The sequence below is a fragment of the Eutrema salsugineum genome, unplaced genomic scaffold (genome assembly GCF_000478725.1).
Source record: "Eutrema salsugineum unplaced genomic scaffold, Eutsalg1_0 scaffold_14, whole genome shotgun sequence".
NCBI classification, from domain to species: domain Eukaryota; kingdom Viridiplantae; phylum Streptophyta; class Magnoliopsida; order Brassicales; family Brassicaceae; genus Eutrema; species Eutrema salsugineum.
In genome coordinates, this window is record NW_006256877.1 from 2,726,801 (window position 1) to 2,741,857 (window position 15,057).

At 33.5% G+C, this 15,057-nt stretch overlaps 2 protein-coding genes across 2 annotated transcripts; one reads left to right on the forward strand and one right to left on the reverse strand.

Moving 5' to 3' along the window:
• Positions 1-1,344: 1,344 nt before the first annotated feature.
• Positions 1,345-1,767, forward strand: LOC112088569. The gene has a single exon (XM_024158970.1). The coding sequence runs from the start codon at positions 1,345-1,347 to the stop codon at positions 1,765-1,767; it is 423 nt and encodes a 140-aa protein (XP_024014738.1).
• Positions 1,768-5,810: 4,043 nt separating this feature from the next.
• LOC18023063 (cysteine-rich repeat secretory protein 57) lies at positions 5,811-7,368 on the reverse strand. Its single transcript, XM_006405306.2, has 2 exons — positions 6,446-7,368; positions 5,811-6,027 (listed from the first exon to the last, which is right to left on the reverse strand). The coding sequence occupies exons 1-2, from the start codon at positions 7,335-7,337 to the stop codon at positions 5,957-5,959; spliced, it is 963 nt and encodes a 320-aa protein (XP_006405369.1). The 5' UTR covers positions 7,338-7,368; the 3' UTR covers positions 5,811-5,956.
• Positions 7,369-15,057: the final 7,689 nt, after the last annotated feature.

Genomic DNA, 15,057 nt, shown 5'->3' on the forward strand with positions numbered 1-15,057 from the left:
CGTGCGTCCAGGGGAAGCCCCCGTCTTAATCACCTCCTCTTCGCGGATGACACGGTTTTCTTTTGCCACACCAGTGAGGAAAATGTAGACACCTTGGGTTGTATACTCAAGAAATACGGTGAAGCCTCTGGCCAGCTTATCAACTTCGATAAATCCTCCATTTCATTCTCGAGGAAAACGCCTGTGGTTATCTGAGACCGTGTTAAAAGAGCCCTGAACATAGCAAAAGAGGGTGGAGTTGGCAAGTATCTTGGACTCCCGGAGCACTTCAACCGCCGGAAAAAAGACTTGTTCACAAGCATCGTTGATAAGATCCGACAGAAGGCGCTTAGCTGGTCCTCTAGATTCTTGTCGGGAGCTGGAAAACTAGTACTCCTGAAGAGCGTCCTTTCTGCCATGCCTTCATATGCCATGAGTTGCTTCAAGCTCCCAGGATCCCTGTGCAAGAGAATCCAATCCGCGTTGACCAGATTCTGGTGGGATGCCAAAGTGGATAAGAGGAAAATGTGCTGGATCTCTTGGGGAAAGCTTACTCAACATAAGCGCAATGGCGGTTTGGGGTTTCGCGATATCTCGTGTTTTAACGATGCACTCCTCGCAAAACAGAGTTGGCGCATTCTGAATAATCCAAAGTCTCTGCTCTCTCGGATCCTCATTGGAAAATATTGCCATGATTCTGAATTCCTTGACTGTATTTGCCCTAGTAATGCTTCTCATGGCTGGAAAAGCATCCTTGTTGACCGAGATCTTCTCAAACATCACCTTTCTTGGAAGGTCGGAAACGGCAAGTCTATCAGGGTCTGGAGAGATCCATGGATTCCCCAGGAGTCTGGTCCCATCATTCCGTATGGACCATGCTTGGAGAGGGATTTTAATCTTCAAGTTGCCGATCTCCTTGATGAGAATAGATGCTGGCGCCTCCTTGAGATTCGCAGGATTTTCCCTCTCTTTGAGAACCGGATCCTGGAATTGCAGCCAAGCATTTTGGATGCGAAAGATAGACTGGTATAGGGGAAGGACAAATCGGGAACCTATACCACCAAGTCTGGATATTTCTCTGCTTTGGATCCTGTCCAACCAACTTCTCTTCATGGTATATTGAACTGGACTCTGCATATCTGGACCACTCATACAGCTCCGAAGATCAAGAACTTCTTATGGAGGGCTGCAAGCGGGGCTCTTCCAGTGGGAGAACGCCTTGCCTCTCGAATTGCAGGCGCCTGTGACCAATGCTGCAGATGTGGCGAATCAGAATCGGTAGCTCACCTACTATTCCATTGCAGGTTTGCAGCGGAGGTATGGACTAAGGCCCCCATTAATACTGACACATGGCTCCACTGCAATATGGGTTTTGAGGAAGGATGGACTGCTGCCCTGAAGGCAACCACTTATCCCTCAGTGACCCTCCCGTTGGGCTCTTTAGTCCCGTGGCTCTGTTGGAACATCTGGACAGCACGCAACAACCTACTCTTTAGCGCAAAGGAGTTCACGGCGGCTGAAGTGGTAGAAAAAGCGGTCTTAAACGCTTCCGAATGGATAAACACTCAAGCGATTAAAACCAAGGTTCCTGGACCAATGGTGTCGCCTTCACTGCCGCTCCCTCTTGACACAATCCTCTGCCGTACCGATGCGGCTTGGAAGGGAGAATCTCAGAGAGCAGGACTTGGATGGATTTTCCTCTCCCGCCCTAATGAAGTCACTCGATCTTTCTCCCTTTCAGTGGATCACGTTTCCTCCCCGCTGATGGCAGAGAGTCTGGCTCTTTGAACAGCCCTCTCTCAAGCAGCCTCTGAAGATATAAGGAAAATTTCGGTGGAGTCCGATTCCTTACAACTCGTTTGAGCTATCAACAATTGCTCTTTGATTTCTGAGATCCATGGGGTCCTGGAAGATATTTGCACCCTCTCTTGTTTCTTCAATGCCATTTCGTTTAAGTTCATTCCTAGACGTTTAAATAGTTCTGCAGACGCTCTAGCCAAATCGGCTTTATATGTTTCTGCTTCGATTTCCGCTTAATTAATGGATGGTTTGATGTTGCCCAAAAAAAAAAAAAAGAATACATATTTCTATCAAGTAACATGGAGATTTTGTGATCCTATCAAATAAATATGCTATTTTAAAATAATTATTTTAGACTCCCTAGCATCTTTCTTTAGCAAACATTACTTCATCTTGACAACTTACATCTCCAGCAACTTTCATATTCGCCACTAACTCTTCATGCGTCTTCAATTGTGCAGCTTTTCTTAACGGAGCAAAACCATCTCAGATAAAGACAAGATCGGTATCAAACAATTATCTTCAACCATTTCTGTAAAGAACTTGTAAGCATTATTCCAATGCCCCATCCCACAAAACACTCTCTCTGTCTCGGAGATTTTTAGGCACCACAACCAAATTAGTGTAAATTGTAACATCTGGTTCGAATTTATCATTCAAGCCATTGAAAAGTTTGCTCTTCTTTTTCTAGAGAGGATGCTAACGAATATGCAAAACACAATTTTATTAGGAACGCATATGTAATCTTCCATTCAGTTAAAGTAATGTATTACCTCCCTGAAGGTAATCCAGCTCTAACGTAATGTCTACTCAAAACCGTGAAGGTCTCCATCAAAATCTCTACGATGAGACAATTAGATTCATAGTTTATTTTGTTTTAAGGATGAGACGATTTCTGGTCGTAGTCGTCAGTTAAAAAAAGCTATAAATTGTAGATGAGGGATTCTATGGCGGATGCCACTGCACTTCTATATCACGCATCACAAAAACGGAGGGGGAGATTTGTGAGACGTTGCGGCAGAAACTTGGGAGGTTTTGAGGGAGAGAGAAGGGAAGGTGAAAGCTAGGGTTTATCATTGGGGTTAGTACAGTTTTTGCGGTAATGATCTTTGATATGCAATAAAACTTTTTTATTGTGTGCGTATATTTAGGAGTTAACAAAGGTAAGACAGAGAAGACGCGATGGCGGTAGGGGATTCGTCCTTTTCATGGTTATAGGGTAGAGGAGTTTTGAGGTGGTGAATGGTTTATTAGAAAAGATACAATAAAGTAATGTGAATTAAATATTTGAATGGTGAAGTTGGAACGATTTGTAATTAATATTCTGATTAATAAAAAAGGAATGAAATAAATCGAAATAGAATTAAGAATAGAAATATTGAAAATATCAATTAATTTGGCTGATGTGTCAAGCTGATGTGGCAAAAGATGGAGTGCTTATGTGTCAAAAGATGGAGTGCTTATGTGTCAAGCTGTTGAGACTCAACTGAGTCTTTATATAATAGATATTTGACCACAGAGGCAAAGAGAAATCATTTCAAGAGCTCTCGTCGGCGTTATTTGAATAATATACACTAGATTATACTCCGTGCATCCGCACGGAAACTATTTTTAATTTATCAAATTTTGTAATATAATTTGTGTTTTTATTTTTGTTTATATATAATTTTCTAATAAGTGATAAAGATTTGTTTGTTTATATATAATTTGTTTCTATTGATTTATTTTTTCTAGTATATATATGACCGCGATTAAAAAAATATTAGTCTAACCCGTCCATTCATATTAATCCGAAAAGTACAACGATTATGAAAACGCCATTATAACATGTCCATTATATTAATCCGAAAATGACAATTATTAAAACATAATTCTAACCTGTCCACTCATACTATATCATTTTCATATTTTTCATTGAAAATATTATTTTAATTTGAATATTTAAATTAAATCTAAATTAATATCTAGTTTATTATTATTGTAAAAATATAATAATAACTTATTTTCTAATTTTGATTAATAATATAATCTATATTTAAAGAAATCTATAACAAATCTAAATTTATATACTTATTTGTGTAGTGATTTGCTTACTTGTCGCGCTCATAGCGATTTTCACAATGTTTCGCTTACGTGTCAGCTCCAGAATGAGTTTCAGCTGCAAAATGATATTTTTACCTTACTTACTGATTATGTGTCATTTTTTATTGGTTCTTATCTGATGATGTGTTAAAAATAACTTTAAAAAAATTATTATAAATTATTGTGGTTTAATGTTTTATTTCGCTGTCAAATCAAACCATTCTAAAATTTTATTAAACCAAAATTTAGTAAAAAATTAATAAAAATTTAAAAATTAATAAATAAAATGTCTAATGGAATGGTTGTATTTGTGATGTCTAGATTAATGTATTCGACTTTAAATGTTTTAGTATAAATATGTACATGCTTTCTCTCTTATTCTCTCACAGCCTTTCTAATTGTTTAACTCTTCTTTCTTCTTCAAATGATTTCGTACGGTACTTCAAAAAACTATGCTTAATTACATAGAACAGTGATCAAAATATTTTAAAATATTTAAACTAAATTATTTGGATACTAATATATTTTTATCTACATTCTTCTATACTGTTTTCACGATCATGTCTTCTAACATTAAAATGTAAGAAAAATTAATAAACAAATATACTCAATAATAGAAAAAAAAAACAAATAACTTCAAAGTACTGTTAGATTTTCAAATAATAAAATGGAAAATTATATCAGCCCACATAAAGCGTGGATAAGTTCACTAGTTCAAATTTAAATTTTCAAATTTATTTTGAAATAAAAATTAAAAATATATTATTTTATTAATATTACATTAAATTGACTTGTTTGATAACATAAATAAAAGTTATCCAAAAGTAGAATAGTAGAAAACTAAAAAAAAGTTGTTTGGATATAAAACATGCTTCTTTTTTAATAAAGAAGATGAAATTATATATATACAAGTAGGAAGCAACCTTAATTCCTTTAGGCCACATGAGTATTTTTCCTTTAATCACCTTTTCTCTTAATTTCTCGTATTCCTTTTTTCTTTTGTGCTACTTTTTCTTCTTTGTTCATGTAATATTAATTATGTACTGAGCTGTGTTAGTTTCCACTCCAGAACCTTTCTTTTAAGTTTTATGGGTCTCTAACTAAAAAATAATTGACAATGAATAGATTGAACTCTTTTATATATTAGTGTTGGTCCCTTTAAATTTCAGATGTAAGATTCTAACATATTCCCTCGAAATGATGAATTTTATCGGTCAATCTCAAACCGAATCCCACTTTAGAACCGATGTTTTGATATCATGTTAAGTTTCTTGCGTTTCTAAATCAAAGCCATTTGACAATGAGTGAATTGACAAAAATCTCTTATATACTATAATCCCTTTAAACTTTAGATGTGAGATTCTAACACCTTCACCTTGACTATAAACTTATTAGTCACAAACACAAGATTCAATATGATCGAACAAAATAAATGAATTTACAAATTAAAAAAAAAACTAAAAATGACGTTAAGAACCAACATATACAATGCATTAATCAATATCGTTCCTATATCATAAAATTCAGGATATTCGAATTCGAACTGTATATCTATCCAGATTTAATTTTGTGGCTTTGAATATCGGACTTCTTCTATTATCCGTCCAAAAAAACATGAGCATACATGTCGCTTTTGAGTAAATGAAAAATTATTTCAATGATTCCGCCATTTTTAAAAAAGATGATTCCGCCATATTATTCCACATGTTTCGAATAATTGTTAGTATTTTACTATTGCGATTGTGATTATGCATGCAAAGTGGTGATGTCGAGTTTCCTAAACATTCAGTACATGTTTAGTTGTTCTTTAAGTGTTCGTGGTTTTACAATTTCAGCCCACATGCTTGCATCAAATCAAATGAATATATATATATATATATATATATATATATATATATACAGAACCATTTCAAAATACAGCAAATAATTAAAAAAATAACCACATTAAAAGTAGTGTGACAAAAAAAAATACATTAAAATATGAAAGAAACATAAGCATGAAGCAAAATTAACGAAAGTAATATTTTATTTTGTTTTTTTGAACAAAATAATTCTTATTAAGCTTGAACTTTGAACATGCAAGTTGCAAATCTTATCATAAATTCAAAAATGCAAACACCGAAATGCCCACAGCAAGAACCATTCCCCAAATTATATTATTATTTCCTGTAAAAATAAAAAATAAACAACATTGGTCATAATACTAATTGAAAAAGTACAAGAAAGAAATAATGTAGAAGTTATAATGTCCTTTGTTGTCAATGTCATAGATACATTTTATTTCATTATTTGAAACTCAAAAGTGATAAACTGAAATACAAGTTTTAAAACCAAAAGTTTACTACAATTTAATAAACGATGGATCGTAGTGAGAAACTAGGGGTGGCAAAATAATCCGCAACCGAAAACAAACAACCCGAAACAAACCTAAAGATAAATTTAAACCAAAACCTGAACAATTTTTTTCTAAACCATTTAGTTTCATTATTTAAATATATGAATATGAAAAATCTGAATCTGAAATCAAAACCCTTTTTATGTAACTAAAGTCACGTATCATCTACTCTATATGTATGTAACTCACCTCTAATCGAGAAGGAACCGCTGCGATTCGGCGGTGGAAGCGGCGGCAACGACGAAGTTGTGGTATCAAAACTCACCAAACATTTGGGAGTCCAGATCATAGCCCAAAGCTGATCACTACAACAGTCGGTGATTTCTTGCAACGCAAGTTTCAGACATGCGGTACAATTTCTAGGATCCAAGTAAGGAGTACACTGAACAATAGACTCAAGATCATACAAGTTTTCAAACCTAGTCGTATCCATAAGATAATATGGAGTAAATGACGAAGACAACATAGAAGATCTTACGATAGCTTCTCCCATTTTTTCAGACAACCTCTGTTTAAATTTTCCAAATGATTTGGGTATTGGATCGAGAGACCACCAAGAGGTATTATGAACTGTTTCTAAGGTCGAGAGGAAGAACTTATCTGAGTAACGAACCATACAATCGAAGTAGTAAATGATTGCTTCTCGATGGTTAGAACAGTTTTTGGCGATCTCGATCGTTGCGGTCTTGACGCAGGCGTTGCAAGTTGTTCTGTTGACGTCTCCTGTGCATAAGAACATACCATGGACTGTCTCTGAAGCTTGACCGGTCGTGAGGTTGTAATAGTTAGCGAGCGATGATTGATTGCTAAGAGTGGAGAGGAGAGTGTTGAGATTTGTGTGGTAAGTTGAGTTGCGAGTGAAGATTCCAGATGATTTGATGCAGAAAGTTTCCATGTGCTTGGATTCGGACACCGTTTTGTTAGTGGTGAAGAGGAGACATAAGAGACAAGAGAAGCAAAAGAAAGGAGAGAATTTCTGTGTTGTTGCCATGGTTTTACTTTTGTGGTTACGAGACATAGACAAGAAGAAGAAACTGATTTCTATTGTATAGAGGGAAAGTCGTTGACTTAGCAAGTTCATTAGTCTTTCTTTAAGTTTTCTTTTTGGCCTTTGTTAAGTTGTATTTCTTATAATTTTGTACTTTAATTTCCTTCGGTTCTCCCAAAAAAGAGTTGACTAATGGCTGAGGATAGTTCAAGTGGGGATTAATGAAGGGGAAAGTTTAAGTACAAGATGTAAGAAAAAACAAAAAAAGATAGCTATGTAATAAAATGATATTAAAACCAATAATGTTTTTTTGTTTTGTTTTTAGATTGTTTTTTGGATATTTTAAATAATAGGAAATATGAATGAGGATCTGTTCTCTGTGGAAGCCTCCGTTTTTTTTTCAGTTTAGAGCCCCCATTGTTTTAGGGCCGCCCCTGCTAGTGTCACATTAATCTCACAATCCTTCAAAATTATATTACTGAAAAATGTACATATGCTACTAGCTTTCGACGGCCAGTTTGACAATTACTATCGGTTTTTCAAAAGAAAAGTGAGTTACATGCGTGCGCTTTCTATATGGTTAGATTTTCATTAGTAGAATACTTTCATTTCTATTTAACCAGTCCAAATTGTATTATGGTTTACACTCATTAAAAAATCTGGTGAATGCACTCTTTTATTGCCAGTGAAAATAATTTATGCATGCAAAATTGAGTGGTGAATTCAAGTTTTTGTTCGGTTGTTCCTGATTGTTTCGTGGTTTTTTACAATTAATGTTTTTCAACCCGAGATGTAGGTAAATGAAAAAACAATCATTTAAAAAAATCCTTACAAATTACAACAACTGAATATATAACCACATTAGCATAAAATGAAGCAAAATTAACGAAAATAATGAATTATTTTTACTCTTCTTAGGCTTTAACTGTAAGATCTATCTTGAGGTTATTATGTATAAATTAATGTGTTAAAATTATTGTTTTAGTTAGTCAATTCTGGTTTCACTTTGGAATAAAGTTAATGATAAAAATATATGTACTATGAAATATTTATATGTGGATACATTTACTAACTTTTTAATTTGATGAAAAACCGAATTAAAAATTGTTTCTCTATAAATAAAGAGGGTTATAGTTCCAAAGCAACCCAAACACATAATAATCTAGAGAAAAATTTGTAATAATATTTCCTAAATTGAATGTATTTTGAAAACTAACTCATGTTTTCAAAAATTTGAAATTTTTTTTAAATTAAAAATTACCAAATTATCGTAGATAATGTTTCCACATTCTAGTGAATAATCGTTGAATAAGTCTAGTGTAGCGTTGGAATAAAGTTATATTGAGTTTTTAATGGCGTCGAAGAAACAATGGATTTCACCTTGTTTTGTATAAAAGATTGTGTTAAGTGAAGAAGTCATGGTTCTTATCTAGCTCCTCGTTTACCTTGCCATATATTTTAATTTCAACAACCTAATAATTTTTATAAATTTGGTGAATTCTAGAACTATTGTAATCTCTCACAACATAGTTGAGAACATTATGAATTTCTCTACATTCAAGACTGAACAAATAAACACTCTTATAAAAGAATTATGTTTTTTTTTTACATTAAATAATAACGTTTTAAGCCATCCAAGAAGAAGTCTTATTGCATTAATGTAAATGACTTGAATCACATGATTTTTGAAAGTAACAATACAATGATACATGAATTAATAATAAAAAACTTTATTAATTACAATATTAACGTACTAATCTCTAAATCATGCTAAAGATGACTAGCTGAACACTTCATCATCAGCTATATTAAATAGCTACTGTAATTCCAAGTTTATAAGGATACTACATGTGTGTTAGTTAATAAAAAGATTATTTTTCAAATTTTTGAAAGCATGGATTACTTTTCAAATTATAAGAAATTTTAAAATTATTAAACAAAATCTTCCTAATATCTATGCATCCCATCACCAGAAAACTAAAGAAATAACAGGATTTGTTTTAGAAGATTTAACCCAGTGGCGGAGCCAGTAAATGTTTTCATTGGGAGCAAAAAAGTTTAATGGGGGCAAATTAATTGATTAATATGGGGGCAATTCTTATTATTGTTAACAATTTATACTAATCAAAATTTTTTTATAGGGGGCAATTGCCCCCATCTTACCACATATGCCTCCGCTAATTTTAACCCATATCTAGAATTTAAGCTATGATTTCAACGCTTCTTTATATATACATGCAGAAATTGTTGCGGAATTTATACATACTATATACACAAGAAATTTAAATACATTTTTTTTAAAAAACGTATTTTTAAATATGTGGAATACAATGATATGCGAAACAAGACTACTCCCATCCTGATGGTAAGTGAGTCCTAATCCTGGTGGGTCTATATGGAATAAATATGTGGTCGATACATAAAGGAAGACTTGCACAATTCCAAGTCAAGCTGGACGTATAATTGGAAATCCTCAAGACGTAATATTCACATCCAGTTGTAATCAGAGAAGAAATTATGAGAAACAAACAGGATTCATAATGGTATAATTGGTTCATAGTTTTGTCTTCTTTCTGGGGGTCTCGGTCTTGGTCGTATTCCAAAATGGGACGATTTACAAGCTAAGCATTATGACTAACTCTTATCATCGTTTTTTTTAATCTAATCTATACTATTATTTGTGAAGTCAAAAATCTAATGTGTAGTCTCCACAGCGATTGTCATACGTGTCATTATTAAAAAATTATATAGCATTTTAATTAGTTCGGATAGGTCGATTATTAATCTACGTATAAATACCTGTGAGATGATTTTTTTCTCTCTCTAATATAGGCCAGCGATTTTTTTTATGGGTCACCGATCTCGAAGTCACCCCTAGCCACTGATTTTGGTTATGGGCCACCGATATCAAAATCGGTACTAACTTAACCCTAACGTATCCATCGTGCCATATATACTCATCTCAATCTTCACGTTTTCTTACATACTATGTCTATTTTCTAAGATCTAGCATTTTTTTCAAAAATTCATCCAGGTTTTTTTTTAAATTGATATATACAACTATTTATGCATTTTCGTAATGACAACCTACTATTTTTTTATAGTTCATACTTTGTTGACTGAATGTTTTATCTCTCACCTTACAATAGAATCTTCAGATAAATAAAATTTATGTTTTTTTTATTTAGTTCGTGCTAAATTTTTTTTTGTGCTTCTAGATGTTCTTCTTATGTAAATCCATTTTCTAATAGTTCTTTTCTTCAATTTTTTTATGAATTTTCGGTAGCGACTAGCAATCGTCCCTTCTGTGATCCTCGGATTTTGCCATATCATCTGCCTCCATCTCAAATTGTTTTTTCAAAAGATGAACAATTTTCTGCCAATGTTTACAACAATAAATTTACAGGTTGGTTGAAAGTGTAATTATGACTATCCTGATGCCATATCGTATATGTATTCTGAATTTCTGACCCATTAGGTTTGGGATCGTAAAAACGTCAAATGGCATCCCCGTCTTTGCGGCAACTCCAGACCGAGTATTATAGCCAACTGTAACCCTACGCTGGAGAAGTATACTACTTGAGGGTTTCATTGCATATTGTTCGCGATCCATGTTTTTATATAGATATAAGAACAATTAATGGTATTGTTCACCTTACTTTCAAAGATGCATGTTATGCTTAGGGTTTAATTCACAATAAATACGAGTATGTCAAAGCTTTCTATGAGGCAAGTCAATGGGTTCCCGCTCCTCTCTTCAAATGATGTACACTGCTTTGTTACTTAGAGGTTCTATGATGAATTTCTTTCGTGTTTGGAGATCCATTCAATGTTTTTAGTATAAGTTTCATCAATTCTTTGCATTTTCTTTGATTTTTTTTCCTTATTTATCTTATTTTTAACAATTTCTTAGATTTTTCCCTGTGTTTGGATTTTAATTATTTTCTCTAATGTACTTTCTAAATTTAATAATCATCAATAAAAATAAACAATTAAACATATTTCTAATTAGTTTTTGCTAATTAATAATTTATATATTGTTCTTATTTTTACCCATTTTATAATTGTTATTTATTGTTATAAAAGATGGACAAATAGATTTCCTAATAAATCATATATATTGCTCTTACTTTTATTCACCTATAATTCTTATAACATTAGAGTATAAATATAAAGGAGAAGACGTAGTTGATGATAAGTACTCGAAAAAGACAAATTCAAATAACACCATGGAGAATAAGAAGCAGATGAACACGAAATAGTGAAGAAGATTAAGGTTAAGAAAAAAAGATGTTGGAGTTAAAGAAGAAAACCGGAAGAAAAAAAATATGAAAGATGAAGAATACAAAGTAAAAGAAGAAGAAATAGGAAAATGAAGATGAGAAAGAGATGAAGAAAAAACAGAAGAAGAAGAGTTTGAAGAAGACCAAAGAGGAATAAGAAATAGAGAATAAAGAAGGCTAATAAAAATTGAAAAATAAGAAGAACTGAGAGAATACAAAGATGATGAAGAAGAAGTCAAAGACAATGATGAAGATAAAAGAAAAGAGTGAAGAATAAGAAAATCGAAAGATATATATATATATATATATATATATATATATAAGAGGAAGAAGAAAAAAAAGTACAAGTCAAAGACGATGAAGAAGAAAAAGGAAATTATGAAGAAAAAGATGAAGAAAAAAAAGTACAAGTCAAAGATGGTGAAAAAGAAAATGGAAAATATGAGGAAAAATAAGATGAAGAATTTGCGGCAGAAAAAGAAGACAAAAGCCTTAAAAATGGAGACTGGAGAAGAAGACGAATAAAAACTAAAAAAAAGTAAGGAAAATATGAAGAGAACTAAACCAAAAGATAATGAATATGAAGAAGAGTAGAACAAAAAAAAGAGGAAGAAGAAGAAGGCAAATCAGAAGAGAGAAATGAAGTAGAAGTTGTAGACGATGAAGAAGAGGAAAGAAAAGATAGAAATAAGAAAATTGACGTCAATGATAAAAAAGAAGGAAAAGACGACGAAGAAGACCGAAAAAAAAATCACAATAAGAAATGACAAGACGAAAATATTGAAGAATAAGAACAGGAAGTGGATGATGAATTTGGAGAAAGAGAGAGATAGAGAGAAATTGAGTTAAAGCTTTCAGGTCCATGTAGATGCATCAGAGACATGTAGATGAAGAGAGAGAGAGTGTGAATGAGAGAAATAGAGAGAGAGAGAGAGAGAGAGAGAGAGAGAGAGAGAGGGAAAGAGGGAGAGAGAGAAAGAGAAATGGTAAAGAGAGTTATACTTTATAAGTACATAATATTAAATCTTTGATAGTTCGTTTTTTTGTGTTCCTGTTTTTTATATTTGAAACACTTTGTACTTTAAATGTAATTATCTAAATCGTACGATATATATAATTTAGGACGAAGGGGGAAGGGAGAGAATGAGAGAGAAATACTAAAGAGAAAGAGGGAGAGAGAGAGAGAGAGAGAGAGAGAGAGAGAGAGAGAGAGAGAGAATGATAGGAAGGGGAGATAGAGAGTGTTAAAGTTTTCAAGTACATGTATTTGATTGATATAAAGGACGAAAGAAACTAAGAAGAATATGAAGTCGGAGAGAACGAAGAAGACGAAGGCAATCAAGAAGAAGAAGAAGAAGTAGTAGAATAGGAAGAAGATGAGAAAAGGATGTGGAAAACAACGAAGAAGAAGAAGATGTGACAAAAAAAAACTTAAAGAACAAGAAGTAAGAAAAGACATATAGAATGAAGATGAGAAAGAAAATGTAATAAAAATGGAAGAAAACTAAGAAGAACACGTGAGAGAAGAAGGAGAGATAAAGATGAAAGACGATGAAGAAATATAAGGAAAAGACGATAAAGAAGAAAAACTAAAAGATAAATAAGAAGAAAAAAATGAGAAGATAGAAAACAATTATGTGAAAACAAAAAACTCGATTTTGTCTTAGTTTAATTGGTTTGTGAGTTCAATACACTTATTTAGTAAACATTTTTGACTTTATATGGATGGTTTTTACTTTTTGCTTTGTTTTATTTTATCATGTATGTATTAAATAGTTGTTTTAATTTTTTTTTAGTTTTTAGTTTATAACATTGAAAACTCCTATGCCCGCACAAGGTGTAGACCAAACACCTAGTGTTAAATTATATTCGAAAGAAAAATAAACGGTTCACAAACGTTTTTCAATACATTTTGGAATCCAAATCTATTTTAATTTTATCTAGAAGAGAACCAAATTTCCAGTCCATCCGCAAACTTCAGTACTCCATTGCTTTGTATGGAGCTGATCTGATTGTGAATTTGCTTGTCGATCATCTTGACCAGTCGTAATACTGTGGGGTCTCACCATGTTGTCTATCATTTCTCTTCCTCCAAATAGAATGAACCGTGGCTTGGAAAAAGTGTTTTACAAAGAAAGCTGTAGTAGTTTTTGGGGATTGAGTAAGCAGAATCACCAACTGTCCCCAATCGTGTGTGTACTGAGGTCCATGCAGCCTTTTGACCAGCATTTCCCATACTTGTTTCGTAACCGAGCATGAGAAAAACAGATGGTCTTTTGTCTCCAAAGTATTCTTGCAGAAAATGCATGTGGTGTTTGCGTTCATATTCCAGCTTTGCATTCAGCCACCGGTTGCTAATTGGTTTTTAACAGCTAACGAGACCATGAAGGAGTACTTTGGTGTAGCCTGAGAAAACCAAACACCTCAGTACCAATCTAACCTCTGTCTAACTGCTCGAAGTTGATGCCAAGTGTATTTGGAGACAAATCTTGGTCTAAATTTCCCATCATGGCCCTTCCATTTACTAATATCCTCTGCATTTTCATCTATTTGTTGTCTAAGTGTGGTGAGTTCCTGCTCAATGTCCTGGTAAATAGCTTGTCGATGTCTCATTTGTCAAGGCCTGTCTAGAACTTCACCAACTGTTGCTAGTCGGTTTATTCCCATCTCAATAATTCCATGATCTCTAACCCTCTTATAGAAACATCCCAACGCACTCCATGAATCAAACCAGAAGGAGGTGCTATTACCACTTTTGACTTCTACTTCATAAAACTGTTTTGCGAGCTCTCTATACTTTAATAGTTTTATCCACATCCATGATCCCAGACTTGTGGTGCTTTTAACAGCCCAGAATGATCCCCTTCGAATCAGATACCTCTTCACCCAATTTACCCATAAGGAGTCGGCAGATGAGAGAATCCTCCAAATCATCTTCAAACAACATACTTTATTTGCTACCTCAATAGATCGAAGACCTAATCCTCCTTCTTCCTTTTGGTAAACAAACATCCTTATAAGAAACTTTTGCTTTTCTTGTGTTCAAAGATAGACCAGACCACAAGAAAGCAGAACAGAGTTTATCAATTTTATGTATGCAAGCTTTAGGCAGTCTAAATGTAGCAATCCAGAAGTTTGTGATGCTGAAAATTACCAATCTGATGAGTTTCAGCCTTCCGGCAAATTAGAGAGCTCTAACTGTCCATTTGCTAATTCAATTTCAGATATTTTATACGAGAGGCAGATAATCTGAGGCTGACATCTTCTTCATCATTAGCAACAATCCATCTCACTGGCAATTCTCCTTCAGCAAGAGGGAATTCTTGTAAGATCTCTTCCTTAACCCATTAACTGCATTGTGGTATGTTATGTTGCTTTTGTCCCCTACTTTCAGCCAATAGAGCTTTGATCTCTGGTAGAAAAAGTTTTCCTCTATGTCTGCAAGTCTCATCCATGTCTTCAGAGCTGTTGATTCTTCTTCTACTGCATTAGAGGTAGGATTCTGCAGGGTTATACCTTGCAGTTCACAT